This window comes from Lepisma saccharinum, chromosome 4 (assembly GCF_977018435.1).
Source record: "Lepisma saccharinum chromosome 4, izLepSacc3.1, whole genome shotgun sequence".
In the NCBI taxonomy this organism is placed as follows: domain Eukaryota; kingdom Metazoa; phylum Arthropoda; class Insecta; order Zygentoma; family Lepismatidae; genus Lepisma; species Lepisma saccharinum.
Genome location: NC_139232.1, coordinates 47,263,690 through 47,281,007, shown reverse-complemented (window position 1 = coordinate 47,281,007; position 17,318 = coordinate 47,263,690). Strand labels below are relative to the sequence as shown.

Sequence of the window (17,318 nt, the reverse complement as noted above, 5' to 3'; positions counted from 1 at the left end):
GTGAGTAAATGGATGCAAGGACATGAACGTGTTACATGGGATTTACACCTGTGATCTGTGATTTGCCAGTGGTCCCTTCAGGTAAACAGTGAGATGCTAATGATAACATCAGTTTCTTTCATGCACTGCATTTAGGGGAAAAAACAAAATATAATGATATTTCTTTCACTTTTAGAGGATAGCATGCAATAATGCTGTTCGATAATCAGAATTATACGTTTATAGGTATGGCACTGATTGGGAATGACGACATATATAAATATTGAGGATTCGTGAACTTTCGAAAACAAGGGTATACTTTTTTATCTTCCAGAAAGAAATCTACATTTCATGTTGGAAGTTGTGAGGAGGAAAATCAATAAATATCGAGTTCCGATGATCTTGCATTACGGCCATCAGAGAGCGTCACCGGGGACACTCTAGAGAGCTCCCTAGGATTTCTCAGCCTCTAGTTAGATTGTGTTAAAAACAGCATTCTTACTTGTGAATGAAATGTCTCGCAAATATCGCCGCCACATACGACGCTGAGATAATTCAAGAACGTTACATAACATACATGAAGTTAACCGCACGTTTAGAATTAAAAAAAGAGATTACTTGAAAAGCAAAATTAACGAAATTGAAACAAACAGCAAAAATAAAAATATCAGAGATTTATATAAAGGTGTAAATGAGTTTAGAAAGGGGTGGCAACCTAAAGTAAACTTGATAAAAGATAAAGACGGTGATTTTCTTTCTGACCCAAGCGATATTCTAAATAGATGGAAGAACTACTTTAATGACCTTTTAAATGTCCATGTAGGAGATAAATCAGAAGTAAATGAAGTACACACAGCAGAACCTTTAGTTCCAGAACCAAACTTGACTGAAGTTACAGATGCTATTAAAAGGCTAAAGAATAACAAAGCACCTGGCATTGATTTAATACCAGCTGAGTTAATTAAATATGGTGGAAATTCATTAATATGTCAAATTCATAAATTAATTTGTTTAATATGGAATAAAGAAGAAATCCCTCAACAGTGGAAAGAATCCATAATTGTTCCTGTGTTTAAAAAAGGTGATAAAATGAACTGCAATAATTACCGTGGAATTTCTCTACTCTCAACAACATACAAAATATTGTCTAACATTCTTTTAACAAGACTAACCCCATATGCTAATGAAATTATAGGTGATTATCAATGTGGATTTAAACGTAACAGATCAACTACAGATCAAATTTTTCACATCAGACAGACACTTGAAAAAAAGTGGGAATATAATCAAAATGTCCATCAGCTATTCATTGATTTCAAAAAAGCATATGATTCTGTCAAAAGAGATAAATTATATAATATATTAGTAGAGTTTGGAATACCTAAGAAGCTTGTTAGTATGATAAAAATATGCACCAGTGAAACAGAAAGTAAAATTCGTGTGGGTAATAATATGTCTGACAAATTTATAATTCATGATGGGTTAAAACAAGGAGATGCATTATCTCCATTGCTCTTTAATTTTGCCTTAGAATATGCTGTAAGGAAGGTAAAAGAAACTAAAGAAGGACTAAAATTAAATGGTGTGACTCAGTTGTTAGCATATGCAGATGATGTAGACTTACTGGGGGATGATATAAATACGATTAAGAATAATGCTAAAATATTTTTCAAAACTGCTAAAGAGAGAGGTTTGGAAGTTAACAAAGAGAAAACTAAATATATGCTTACAGGCCGAAACCAAGTGTTAGATAATAATCAAAATCTAATTATTGATAACAACTCGTTTGAACCAGTTTCCAAATTCAAATACTTAGGAGTAATATTAACAAATGAAAATTATATTAAAGAGGAAATAAAAAGTAGGCTTAATTCAGGAAATGCATGTTACTTCTCTCTTCATAAACTTTTGTCTTCTCGTTTAATATCTAAGAAACTAAAAGTTAAAATATACAAAACAGTAATTTTGCCTGTAGTATTATATGGGTGTGAAACTTGGTCCCTTACATTGAAAGAGGAACATAAATTGAGAGTATTTGAAAATAAGATCCTTAGGAAAATATTTGGACCTAAAAGGGATGAGGAGACAGGTGAGTGGAGAAGGTTACATAATTTAGAACTACATAATTTGTATTCATGTCCAGATATTATTAGAATAATTAAATCAAGAAGACTTAGGTGGGCAGGCCATGTGGCACGAATGGGAGAGGAAAGAGGAGTTTACAGGGTTCTTGTTGGGAAACCTGATGGTAAGAGACCAGTAGGAAGGCCAAGACGAAGATGGAGGGACAACGTTGAGATGGACCTAAAGGAAATCGGTAGGGATGGAAAAGAGTATATAGATCTTGCTCAAGATAGGGACAGATGGAAGGCCTGTGTTGCTGCAGCCATGAACCTTCGGGTTTAAGAAGGCTAGAGAGTTAGTTAGTTACATAACAGGGAGAGAATATTTCAAAATTAGCAAAATAAATAAATAAATGTTGTTACCCGCTTCTAAATTGACATGTGGATACACGGTGTGAGTGTGTCTTTTAAGAGGGAGGTTACTGGGACCCCTTAGTGGCAAATATCTATCTCCAGGCGTTCGATGTTTGGAAGAGAGTACTCTATGGATGGAATGGTGACCGGATTAATTTTACTCCTCCTCTGTCTTTCTTTTTACCCGTTTTCCTAACAGAATATATATTTCTATTTTACGTCGGTTTCAATCTGATGAGTGGTCGCGACGATCTGAAATGAGACGACTTATGACAAGTGGCACATAACAGGGTGAGTCAAAATTATGTTACCACACAAATGGGATAATTATTTATTTATTATGCATACAGCAAACATGTATGATATCGAACTTTTGTCATCAATTATCTTCTATTGTTTATGCTTGTGTATGTTCATTGTGTGTTAGCTGTTATTGTTTATCTCTGAAACGTCATGTAAATGATTTATCACATCTGATGACCTAGTACATTTCTACCATTTGAGTGATAAGATAATTTTGACTCACCCTGTATACATGCCTCTCTCAACTTAATATAAATTTTATTCTACCAGGCATCTGACTTTTCGCCACATTTTAAAATTTCACAGTTACAGTTAATCTTTCTTTAGAATAAGCCTGTTACGCACGAATTTTAGAGCGATTTGTGTAGGTTTTCAACGTCAATTTGTTTACACTTTCTATGTGAAATTACTCTAAACATGCAGTTGTATGAAATAAATTTCAAAAGCAAGGTAGCATCGAGCACACAATGTAAAAACAGGAAATTGAAGAAATTCTTTACTGAAATAGTCTGCATGTTTTGTACAATAGCTTTCAATGTAAGCAATTATATGGTTCGTCTCATTTAAAGTTTTCCATTCGAGATTACACGAGGGAATAAAATGAACTCCATCAATTATCAAAGGGTAAAAACATTTTCCCGGAAAACAAGAAAGTGGGAATTTCACTGGCTTATCGATCAGAAGGGAAATTTTGAGTTTGTCGCTGTTAAAGGAAATATTCATTTTATAAACGATTTCGCTTTTTACAATAAGGCCAAAAACGTTCCTAATTCCCCTGGAAAAGTGAACACGTGGCTACAAATACGACAGTGACGACGAAAGACTTCTTGTTCAAAGAATGTTTGAAAAATATTTGGGTGGACTGCAATTTCATTATTTTTCCATTAAAACAATGTAGTTTCCAAGATCCTAGGATCTGATTGGGACAAAGTACAGGATTAAATGGGGCGTGTAGCACCGGCCTAAAAATCAGCGATTGCAATCGAAGTTACATGGGTTTGCGAGCTTCGTTCTAGCATATCTTGGATTTTCATTAATGGATTCGTCACAATCTAAAAATACTTCGTAAGTCATCGGTGCTTTCACTAGAAGGAAATCTGCTGTTCAACGTGCGGTTCTGAGGTAATCACAGACAGACTGAGGAGAGTAAGGTAACAGCGATGTAAAAAACTTTTGCTGAAGGACATTCCAAGTTAATAAATTTAACATTCTTATGAATATGCATAGGAAGTTCACGGCTTTAAAATTCTCCAAAAATTCCCTACATTTTTCTTAATTACCTATAAAGTTACTTTTCGATATTAACATGCAGGCTTGAATTTTTGGTAGACAAAGGAGTCATATACTTGAGGAAAATAATTTGACTCGATCGGAAGTTTAGTGGGTTTAACTAGAGGACCCGAGGAGGGGGAGGGGCAATTAAGACCTAACTGTTATTGTACTTTAAATTTCCAGTTGCCTGCAACATTAAGTCGTCGATTCCTTCCCATCTCTGTCGTTACCTGCAAACAGGCAACAAGAAGATGCACTTGAGCCGAAGAAAAAGTTGAATTCTCCTTTGTAGAATTTTGAGAAAAGCAAATACGACTCAAATGCACAAAATGGCAGGGAAGGTATGAAACGTACCTTAAAAAATCTCGAAAAAAGGCTTTTAAAAATTCCGAAATAGCAAAAAACAAAGAAAGTTCCGAAAATGGAAAATAAAAAAATGATGGCCTAATTATGTTTAGCGTCTTCATAAAGGTTTCAAAACAAAGACGACGATTCATCAACCTGCAATTACTGCTTGTGAATTATGATAGTGAAGCTTACATCGTGCTACATTTACAAACACTATTTTGCAGCTTAAAGAAACCTAGCATTTCATTATAGGAAAATCATGGAATAGGACAGCTGTGTGTGACATCGTCAAACCAAGACGAAATGGTGGAAGATTTTTAACTACGAATCTGAATGGTATTTCAGCTTGTGGATACACCGAAGGGCGAACTAGATCTTATTTTTCTATCAGTCTGTTGTTGCTTGTCCCCCGTCACTTTTAAGTTTCAGTAAAAACAACGAAAAAATTAACATTTTGTGGATGTGTTTTAGTTAACATGCGCCACATTTTCACTTCTCTCGCTTCGGTGTGATGACAGTTGAACACATGAACTTGATTGATTGATTAAATTAGTGTTTTAAGTCCATTTTATGCACAGTAAGGCTAATCGGGACTGGACCTACCGTTTAAAGTGGGATCCGAACCACTATGTGCCTCCACCGGCATTACAAGGCGACGACGCTACCACTGCGCAATCGGGGAGGCCTAACACATGAATTTGATGGCGGAACACACAAAAATATACAGGGCGACGCACGAAATGTCAGACACTGAAAATGACTTATAAAATGTTTAATTTTGGGTTGACGAGTCATGCATAAGCGGCGCCACCTATTTCAACTGGTGAAATATGGCGGACAACTGGAGGTTGACGTTTGAAGAGAAGTTGAAAAAGGTGTTGTTCTTTAACCAGACTCAGGAACGTTTTCGTGTTAATTTTGGTACTTCGTGGACGCCCTTCACGCATACAGTATATAGACTGGCCGGAAAATTGATGGCAGTGATTTGGAGAGAAAACGACCACGTGCCACCACAGTCCGTACACCAGAAAATATTGAGGCCGTGATAATGGTTTCTCTCTTTTAGTCCCTAGAAATCCAGCAGAATTGCTTTCGTTCGTCGTTTCAGAGTTTCACTTGTTCCCGTGTAAAATTTCAGTGCTAGAATCTTAAGAGTCGAACTACATGGGCTATTGCAGAAGGTGATGCCGTGCTTCACAACACATGGTTCTCTGACGAAATGTGTGTGTAGTGTAACTGAACGGTTTTGTAAACAAGTAGAATATATTTTGGGCGAAAGAAGCTCCTAATATACATGAATTTGAAAATTATGGTGAGAAAGTGTATCTGTAGGCTGCGATTTGCAGCCATTGAATCGTTGGACCGTTCTTTTCAATTTCAATAACAGTTAACAGCGTCCGATAGACATGTTGGAAAACAGTTTCCTTCCACAACCCTTGGCAACAAGACTTCCAATGGGGAGATAATTGTTCATGGAAGATGGAGATCGACCTCATACAGCAAATGTTGTTCTGCACGAACATTTCGGACTCCATATGGTCACGACACAGTACCAATGTTAATACCACACGATTTCTTGTGGGGATGTGTGAAGGAGAAAGTCTACGCCAAGAAATCAGAAAATGTACTGAAACTGTGAGTAGCCATTGTAGCATTTTTCCAGAGATTGGCTGTGGAATTATGTCGTAAAGTGGTCACAAACATGAGGGCTCGCCTCGATGAGGTTATACGACGTCGACGACCTGCATACTGGCTAGCCACATTCCAGTGACTAATAACTACGCTAATGGAATAGTTTATATATTAAACAATTTCCAAGCCATTTCCAGCGTATGGTATTTCATGCGCCACCCTGTGTATAATCAAATTATTGGCTTGGATTTAAACCATTATTCCACAGAGGTCAAACAGCGTAACATTTACTTGCAGTAGGTTGAATACCTCTCACCATTACATATTATAAGAAAGTTGCATGCAAATCGGGGGGCACTTCTGAGATACTCAAGCAGCGTGCCCAAGAGTGGCTGATCGGACACCCCCCCCCCACACCCCTTTCGCCGATGCAGATGCATGAGGGATAAAATACAGCACAGACTACTTGTTTAAAAAAGGAGTCACATCCTCTCCTTCCGAAACCTCTCGTTGGCCAGTTTTTAGTGAATGTTTTACGCACACTCACCCTGATGGTGGTATCAAAGACCAGGACTGCGTTTTATGTCTCGATTTGTAGGTGTACAACACACATGCTGTTCAAAATTTTCTCAGTAACGCCATAGGAATATCCATTTCTTGACCTTTTTTCTTTCTTTTTCTTTTCTTTTAAATTTTCAAAACTCTCTGTAGACCCCGTACACACTTTACGCACTAAAATTTGATGATAAAATGTTTGAATTGATTGATTGATTTAGTTTATTTTACTTCGCGTTTTGTGCCTCTTGGCTAATTTGCGAAGATTGGGATGAGTGATGAAATTGATGAATGGACATTCACAAACAACAAAGCTCACGCGGGATTCGAAATAAAATGTTTGAAATATGGTGCGTGGCTTAGGAGGGGCGGAGGCAAGCCACCAATTTTGTGACCAAGATAACTACTGCAAATTAGTGCTTTTTGAGATAAAATTGACAAAACAGTTATAAATTTTCGAGGGCACGTACAGTATTGCATCTGTACTAAGCTGTACAAGACGTACAGCTCTGCTGCGCAAGGATGAATTTAGGGTGGGGGTCCAGAGGGTCCGGAACATTTCTTTTTTATTATTCAATAAATATTCAATCCTTTATCTATTTGACATTAATTTCCTTGTTTTTATACAAAGTTAGTTATCTTAAGTACACGCTACCTAGATAATAAATATGTGCTGTTATATTTATATTATGCCATCTTTGTAAGTAGCCTATTCATGTAATAATAAAAATGCAATATTAATAAATTTACATATTGTAACTTAAACATTATCATCATTTAGATGCTGCTAGAGTATCACATGCTCTACAATGTGTCACCAAGAGCTTTCTAACGTGGTGAGTGAGTTAGGAGGGGAGGAAAAGCAAAGTGGGGCGTCACCAGTCTTGTAACCATGATAACTTCCGTAAATTTTCCTTTTTAGAGAAAGTGAGAAAACAGTTTGATACCTCGGATAACAGATCGGTATTGCATTTGAGTGAAATTATCAGTTTCGAGGTGGCGGTCTTTAAACCTACCGGAACAATACTTTGGAAAATACACCTGACGCATTCGTCTTTTTCGTTGATGAGAAGTACAATTTCCTTCACGGAATCGAAAAGCAGAACGAGAGGGTTATCTACGTCGCCTGATGTCGAAAGGAAAGTTGAATTTTACATGGCTTCTTTTTACGAAAAAATGGAAGATTGAAAAATAATATGTCTGAAACAAAAAGGTCAAATAAAAACGTTCAGTTAAGGAGGGGTGCTTTTATTCTCCATAACATATATACAGAAGTCTAAACACATTTGTTGACATTACCTTGCCTAATAATCGACAAATAACTGCATGCACCGGCCACACGAGGAGAAATACATATTCTAGAATACAACGGACATTTTTCTTTTACAATATTCAAGCGCATTTCCATAGAACTGCAATATATGCGCCTCTTACGGGAAGATATACTCCCGTGTCCTTAAAACCTCAGCTATTTCTTTGGAAAATGGTAAATGTGATCCATATTCTCCATTTATCCATAAGTACATAAAAAGGATCTTGGATTACGACTGCTAAGATAAAAAAATATGAGAATCTGGGAGACCATTTCACTGAACACACTTTTTACCCTTGAGATGATGTGTGGATGTCGACTGCTGATGATCCAAAGGTAGGAGAGGTAAGGGAGTAGTTTTTCACTTTTATATATTTCATATTTTGTTTAAGACAGCTTTTCTGCATATTTGGGTAAACGCGACGATTACACTTCTTAACGGTTTGCCTGTACCTATATAAAATGGGTCCGTCAACACTGAATGTATCTGCGTCCGTTACCCTATCCAATCCAAGGTAAGTTGCTGCCTTTTCACATTTATCTGTAGTCCTTATCTTTTGTCTTTTCATCCGCGCAACCACTTCATCAACCTATTTTCAGTCTCGACTAACCTACAGAAGTACAAAAGCGGCGCAAAATTTTAAATAAATGCTTACACACATATGTACGCAAGTAATTTAGTAAAAGATACGAGCAGTATAAACAACATGAACATATGCATATATGTGCCACACCCTGCACGGAACTCGTTGCTTCGATGCGACCGCAACATTCCAATTGCATGCCACGTGAAAATAGGCTAGATAGCTCCTCTCCTGACGCAGATATAGCAGATCACTTGGATATATTTAGCGACACTCTACCTGCGAATAGACCATATCCAAGGAAGTTCACGTATCGCATTTGATAAAGACAGTGAGTACATCACATTGTAAATTACTATTATTTCTTTATCGAGGAGCCTCTCCGACCAGGACTCAAACTCGACCACTAAATGTTAACTCGGAGACAAGAGTAATATGAGTTTCATAGATGTCACGTATATTCAAGTCTATTCATGAAAAGCGTTATTGCAGTAAGTTAATCGATACAATTATACTGTATTTATCACTCGTAAATAAAGCTACCAAGGTGCCACTTGGGGTTCTTGAAGACCAGTAACAACGTCAGGAAAAATTGAGGGGGTAAGCAGAGACAGTTACAGTTACATATCTCTCAACATTGCAAAATATAATATTTGGGTAAAAGTTAAGCTAATCGCCTTTTTTTCTTAAACTCTTGGAGGGGTGCACACTGGTGGATTGAGGGGAGGGGGTGCGCCCAGTTCTTTCCACTGTATTAAGACACAAAATAATTATTCCAATCTCTTCAATACTTGGATTCACCAACATTTCAAATTTCCCTACAGTAAAGTTTCTTGAGTATTTCATTCAAGTCTAAAGAAAAGTAATGCTTTCGTGAGTTGCTAATCAAGAGGGCAACAAAGGGGCGCAGGGAGGTGATTCCATACCAGCGAGAATAAAAACTTTTGAAATTATGCGTACTTTTAAACCAAATGTACCCCTCCCCATTTCACTTTTTCCGAGCGACATTAATACTCATGATTTTCTCCTAGACCCCCCCCCCCCCCCTTGGTTGGGTTTCTGTCCGGAAGAAAACTTTGCGTATCTCAAGCAACCTATTGCCTCGCAATGGATGCGTAGAGTCCGATTCACTATTGACTTTCATATTTCAGTGGCTGTATCGCCGTAAAAAAACATACTCGATTAGCTTCTTGCGCATAAAGTGGGTTTTAACAAGAAGTGTGTCAAACTTCTGTGCTGAATTTAGAGCACACGGTCGCAGGGACTGATACGTACAAGAATTCAATGCATTTCTTTCTATTGTAATATTTGCAGCTGTCTAGTGTGGAAGGGAAGAAGGAACAAGCAGGGGGGGCGGGGAGGGAGGGTGTCATAGCGCACGATACGCAAAAGCTTGCTCCACCAATGCCTCCCTCTCTGCTACAAACACGTCATTATCACATGGTTCGGTGGGCGAACACCTGCAACTAGTCCACCCCCTGCCTCCCTGCTCCTCCCCGAAAATTTAAGGAAATCATTTCACTAAATGTGAAAGTATCAATCTGTTTCAATATTAAATCTGCTGCATGAGCTCCACTCATTTTCCTCATTCTAATCACGTCAGTCGACACTCAAAGGAACGCGCCCGAGCTAAGTTCCATTGCCTTATAGGTCTCTCTCTCTCTCTCGCTCTCCCTCGGCATTTCGACGCAATACACGGCTCCCCAACCCCTTCTCTGGTGAAAATGGCTGACTTACCTCTCTCTCTCCACTGGACCCCGATGCAGCCAGCCATTGGAGGCAACACTACCAAGATATCACCAGGGAAAAAATGGTCACTTGGACAGCAAAAGTATTCCCCTATCAGAGCACCACAGTAAATGAACAGTCCGTGAATGTCTTGTGGCGCGACCTATCGGTCGTCCTACGGTTAGGGGACCGTCTCCACATCTGCACAGAGAGCGATGCCGCACCAATTTATTCGGCTGCAATAGCCGTGGAAAGACGCCGACCCCTCTCTCCCACTCCCAAACCAAGCAAGCAGCTTCTGTCAGCAGCGAGCTGGCGATCACGGAACCAGACGAGTCAATACCCAAACTCGCACAAATCTTCCGCACCTCGTGCTCGCTCGCTCTTTCGCCGGGGGAGGAAGGCACGTATATGTGACGGGACAGAACTTGCGACGTTGCCACTTCACTCGAACAAATAACAGCCTGGGATCACTTACTCGGCCCCTCGACTACGAAATACCACAAGGCAGTCGAGTTAACTGGCGAAGTCAATAAACCGCATCAGAATTACGTACTTTCGAGGTCTCCGGTGTGAATTGCGATATTTTGTTGCCATGACGATGTAATAAGCATGTAAAAATCAACATGTTACACACTTCACGACGTTTTGAACTGGCTACCAAGGCCGTGATTTAGAAATTCATGCGACGATACTGTCTATGAAGCAATCTCCAACTGACGAGAATTTGGCATCTTATCTCGCCTGGCAAAGTCAATGGCAGATCTGTATACAGAAAACAGGGATTAACTTATCACAGCTGTAAAAACTCTTGCATTTATGTAAGTATACTGTAACTAATTTGAATTAACATTCTATCCCCCTCTCTCTCTCACACACACACACGCACAGAACCCCCTCCATTTAGGACTTAGTTTTCTTGAAGTAAATAGGTCATTTATAATTATTTCGATCCTCTTCCTGTCCATAATGGCACTCGAAATGCTTATTCAGGAGCTGATCTCCCCAAAAGAAGTCTCTCGTGCGCCTGTGCGCACAACGGTGCAAGAAAGTCAACCGTTTAAGAATTTACCCAATCTCCTCTTAAAACAACTTGGATAACATTCTATGGCTCATTTATTGATCGATTATTTCTTCCATACGGAATGAAACATTCAAAAATAAACTTCACGTGACGTTCTCGCAATGAGCGAATTCTCCCCACATTTCAATGGCCGCTTGTTGAAACGAAAAGTTGCATTTCGCATTACTTTGACATTGAGTAGTCCTCCTCTGCAATATTGGAATATTCCAATGTGCACTGAAATTATTAATGCACAGTCTCGACATGGGCCAGCATATTTGTAGTTTATTGATTAGCTAACATCAGCAATGTTCACATGAAGCTCTCGTGCAGTTTACACCGTTAATATGGATACAGCGAGTTCATTTATCAATATCTCGGAAAAGCGTCATCTCTCGCAGCCATATCCCCACCAGCAAGCGATGCGTATTAATATGGAACCGAAGAAAACAAAAAGGGCAAAGTGACAAACTTCCTTCTGCCTGCCTGCTTACGTCACAGAAGGGGTTCTTCCTGAACGATTAAATCGATCGTGCTTCTACGTCACAAAAACCGGAGAGATTTAGCAACACTTCAATGAAACTTCCTTTAGGGCCGTTTTATTCTTGTGACACAGATAATACAGGTTGTTTAATTTTTATTTCGAAAATATACAATATAGCAAATACTGTTTCACTGAAGCATCATTGATGTAGAACGTTCATCATCCATATCTACTGGTTTCCGTCCCATTAAATCTACTTATTGCCATTGCAGAATTATTCATTGTAAGTTATATTCCACACCAGGATACAAAGTGAGAAAAGCTGCGTACAGCTTGAAAGCTAAACTTGCTAAACAAGGTTTCCTGGTTTCGATTAGCTCTGATGACAGAGAACTAGGCTCCATAAAATACACATGCGGCATGTGCAAGGTTTTACTTCTTGAAGGAGTGCATATAATTTTCATACCATGTAGCTCATCTATATTTTTTGTTAATTCCCTCCACTTTGATAGTCTATAATTCTACACGAAATCGCAAAATATTCATTGCTAAGTATGTACGAGTATCTAAATATGAGTTTTGTAAACTGTATACTTTTTGATAGTGTATATTAAATTCGATGCTCTCCAAAACTAGCACATCTAAATTGCTGATCCGATAGTCCGTTACTGATCAATGCTGTAATTTACCTGTCATTATTGTGAATATAAATGTACATTTCATGTATATTAGTAAATAAATAAATACGCAGTCTCGGAGACGAAACAATCAGCATTATGGCAAATGAAACTTTCGTTTACATCATGGCGTCGTTCTGATTCTTCGTGGATTGTTTGCATCGTATAGCGTCGGAACACTGTTTTCATTGATTGATTTCATTTATATTACTTAGCTTTTCTGCCACTTTTAATTCCGAAGATTAGTGATGATATGATGAAGGGATACACAAATAACACCCATGCTGAGGCCAGAATTCGAACCCGTGACCCCAGTCATCGCAGCGCGCTGTGCTCACCGCTCCGCCAAGGAGATCGGCTCGGAACACGGTTCCGGGCGAGTTTGTTTACATACAACGGTTGAAAAATTTGTAACGACGAAATACATTTAACAAAATTGATTCGTTAATCGAGAATCGATGAAGTGTTAAAAAGAGGGTGTTCTTGGTGTAAAAATAAATATTTTTTTCACTGAAAATTTCAGTAATCACCGTGACGGGAATTGTCGATAAACTAATGAAATAGACGAGAAGCATACATGGTCATACTTAACCGGGTTCTGCAGTGAGTCATGTTAACCTCTAGTTAGTGTGTTGCTCACGAGACGGGACATTTGAAATTCGAAACGAGACTGAACGCCTGTCTCGCCTGATTTTGGAGACGAAACGAGAAGGCTCGTGAAAAATCTCCCCTCGTCTCGAAAATCTGGAAGTCAGTTGCAAGTACTTATTTACTCGGAACAAAGTATTTTCTTCCGAAACCCAGAACAGCCAAAAGAAGTTTTAAAATAAACGAAGTACATGAAATGTTTCATGTGATTGTTTCCAAGGTGCATCCCATAAAAAACGATAAAACCCTAGAATACTTCTTAGTTTGGCCTGACCTTCAAACGGCAAAGCAAACATTAGAGATTTCACAAGGGATAAACACAGTGCCGCCGTCCTGTTTTTAGGGAACATTTTTTAAATTTTAATTTATTTTACGAAATGAGCTAAAAAGTGGAAGAGAACCTTTCGGTCAAATTCAAGCCAGAATGTCTCATTCCATTTATCCAACGATCACATAATAAAATCTATTGTCCAGAATCCAGATAAGTAGCTGATGATCATACGCAAAAGGAATATTTTGCTATTGACGTTCAACTGCTATCGGTAGGATAAAATTTAACTAAAAAAAAGTCCTTCATGAGCCAAACATAGGAGACACCACAATATCACGCTGACAAACTTTGTGAAACTTTTACTATAGAAGGAGGTGTTTAACAATAGTATGAACAAGAAATCCTTTCCTATGTGTAATGAGCTAAGTACTGCAGTTATGAACAGGTTTTTGTGTTCGTTCTATCTTGAAATATTTTTTTTAATGCTCCCAAGCGGCAAGCGTAGAATTTAAAAGCACCAATCCATTTCATAACGCACAGAGTTCGATATATAGAAAAAATCAAGGTCCAAGGGAAAACATTTCAAAAACTTCACAGAATTACAGCAATAATGAAAAAGAACGAACACTTATGGTGATTTCTGACCGAAGCGATATGCGACACGGGGTTTTCACAACGAAATGACTAGTGATAAGCGACATGGGTCCTTTGAGTCCACAAGCAAGCATTCACCGCACATGCGACGTGCAGCTTGTCGTTTCGCATTGGTACGAAAGATTACATTTATTACCGAGAGTTCGTTCAGAAGCAACACTCATCGCTTGTCGCCTCTTGCTTATTACTTGTCGCTTCTGTCTGAAAACTCCGTTACATGAAACTTTTCGAACCGAAGGGACACAACAAGCTGAACGTGTTGCTCGGATTGGGCCGTATTTTGACATTCTGGTGTCCTGTTGTCTCGACTGTTGTTCGCGCATGCGCGGTGAATGATTGTTTGTGGACTAAAGTGGCCCGTGTCGCTGCGGTGTGAAACTTCCGCGTCACTTCTTGCCTGTTGCTTCGGTATGAACTCCCTTGTGGAGTTTTCAGACCGAAGCGAGGCGCGTCAAGGGTGTTCACACCGAAGAGACGGGACGGGGGGGGGGGGGAGCGACATGGCACCTTCAGTCTGTAAGCAAGCATTCATCACGCATGCGCGAACAACAGACCAAGGCGACACGATGCACGCCATTGAGGAAACGGCCCAATCTGAGCGACACGCAAGCGACAAGGGACATGCGCATCTTGTCGTGTCGCTTCGGTTCGAAATGTTGTACAGATTACGGACTTTTCGCTTCCAAACGACAAAGGTCGCTTTTCTCCTGTCGCGTCTCGTTTCGGTCTGAAAACTCCCTTAAGTGTACAAAGAGTGAATGAAACCCACAAAAACAACAACGCAGATTCCATAAACAACCTAGCTATGGGCAATCAACAAATCTCATTTTAAATATTGTGCTCGTGAGTAAAATGTTTGAAGGTTTAACCCACTTTCGAGAATATCAATTTGTGACGTTTCCCACATTTAACTTTTGTTGGCATGATGTCTTGCATTACTTTTACGAGACGAGACACGAGACAAGCCAAACGAATATTTTCGAGACGAGACGGCATTTTCACGGGACGAGACGAGATGGGCCACAACAGAAGCCAGCGTTTGTGTTGGAAATGGTAGCTTATTTTCAGGCGTCAGCACCCACGAATAACCGTAAGAATTCAAACTGTGTGTGAAAAAAAGAAAAACTACTACACGTAACCATACTAGACAGGTAGCGAGCACACATCTACGGTGACTATTATTAGTACACCAGCTCTAGTACGATGCGCAATCAGGGCAAGAAAGAACCAGAGCAACATATAAGCTATGTAGTTGGTGAGTGACATTTCGCCAGAACGTTTCGATATCGGTAGAAATAATACACTTTCCTCTTTTGCCTCCATATCTGTGGCTCCACATAAAAAATAAAGTCATCGTAACTTCTTAAAATACAAACTAGTAACTCAGATAAAATGAAGTCACCAATACAAAAATGCAATACAAAAATTTATACGCCGTGCAAGATTCCCTTCCACACCTATTTGCATTCCGAATGCGTATGTAATTTTGTAATTAACGTATTTGTATTTTCTAGGTTTGCGTCACTTTTCTAGCTCTTTAAGCTAATTGCGACAATGAGAGTGGGACACATTCGAAGGAACACTCTCATGTCCAAGCCGGGATTTTAACATAAAACCTTCAGGTTTAATTCGTGAAGATATCTGCGGTGTTTACGTGTTTGTATTACGCGCATCCAGAAAGTAAGTTTCCCTGGGGTCGTGGACAAAAAGGAAACATATTGCCACAGATAGAGCACTTGTCCAGTTACTTGTCAACATAATTCCCACCGGAGTTGAGGCACTTGTCATAGCGTGGGACCAACTTCTGTATACCTGCGTCGTAAAAGTCCGCCGCCTGGGCGCCGAACCACAATGTGACAGCCGTATGAACATCTTCGTCGCTGTGAAAATGTTGACCGGACAGAGACTTTTTCAGGTGCTAATCACTGGGAGCGAGATCCGGGCTCTATGATGGATGATTCTCCAATATCCGCTGCTGCACCTGCTTCACAAGTTCATCCATGACCGCCGATGGCCGCCTACTGCGCTCGTCGTCATGCACATTTTGCCGGCCTTCAGTAAATGTCCTGCACCAACGACGCACCATCTGCTTGCTCATGACGTCTGGCCCATACACCTGGCACAGCTGACGATGAATTTCGATCGGCTGTATGTTTTGTTAGTTCAAGAACGTGATCATCGAACGGAACCTCGCACGCGGCGGGAGATGGAATAAGAGCTGCCATGTTTCATCGCTGCCGCGACGCTACTGAGGACTTTCGGGAAGCGTCCTATAGGACACTAGCCAGGGCATGTGCCTCTCACGCATGCGCAAAACCGGTTTCAATACGCATGGCCTGCCACCTGTGGGCGAGTGGGAAACTTACTTTCTGGATGCGCCTAATAGATCACACCTTGTGACGGACATTTCCAAGTTTTCCTTATCATTACAACTTTACTTCCTTAAGCGTCTAATTACCCTTGGTTTACTTTAAAACTTTCTTTTAATGTCTACGGATTCAACATTTACCCACGACAGTTCTCAAGCCCGTTTCTTCTAAATTCCTCTACTGCGAATGATTTAAGCCGGAAAAACTGCTTTACATAGCCGCATTCGACTGGCGAGTTAGGTAATGTGGAATTCCTCCATTCCAAATTTTAGACATACGGCACTGGATATTTTTTTCCTATTTCCGCCAACGGTGATATTGCACTTAATCATGGGCCCCACCAGTACACTCATGTTGAGATAAAGTGTCACACTTTTTAATCCTACCCACTGATTGAAGTCCTGTAGCAGCATTACTGTCTGAATAAAAATAGGTGATAAAACAAAGAATGGGCAAGTTGTACTCATAAAAAATACTCCTTGACAGAACATGACTTCCGCAACCTTAAGACTTTAAATAGTAATACGGGTAAATGGTGACGTGTCCATGTTTGGTGGTAATAGAATGATTGATTGATTGATTTAGTTTATTTTACTTCGCCTTTTGTGAAGATGGGGATGAGTGATGAAATTGATGAATGGACATTAACAAACAACCAAGCCCGAGCGGGATTCGAACCCAGAACCCTTTGACTGAATTCTGAAGCTTGTCACGTAATCCTTACATTCTGTTCCGGGAATCTCTGGAGCGAGCGAACGAAAGCACGTTTCTGCGCAGTAGTGAATCGAGAGGAGTCGACCAATGAACACCTGTGAGGGAACGGGATTGCGTGGAGAAGGACAACCGATTGCGGTTACCAGCCCTTGCAGCAGCATGTACCGCTTCGCTCCGCCCACTCGCTTTCTCTCGGTATGCGCGGCCTTGCTCTAGAGATTCTCAGGATAGAGTAAATTACACACCAC

The 17,318-nt window shown here is 39.8% G+C and overlaps 1 protein-coding gene across 5 annotated transcripts in view; it reads right to left on the bottom strand.

The window, feature by feature from the left end:
* The window catches only part of LOC145986448 (serine/threonine-protein kinase tousled-like 2), a 160,268-nt gene that overhangs the window by 86,028 nt on the left and 56,922 nt on the right, over positions 1 to 17,318 (bottom strand). The window contains exon 1 of one of the 5 annotated variants that reach the window (XM_083120469.1): positions 10,200 to 10,534. The exons of the other annotated variants lie outside the window; for them this stretch is intronic. Within the exon in view, the coding sequence (XP_082976595.1) occupies positions 10,200 to 10,236 (37 nt within the window). The 5' untranslated portion in view covers positions 10,237 to 10,534. Of the gene's footprint in view, positions 1 to 10,199; positions 10,535 to 17,318 lie in introns of those variants that run through there. 5 annotated transcript variants of the gene reach the window in all.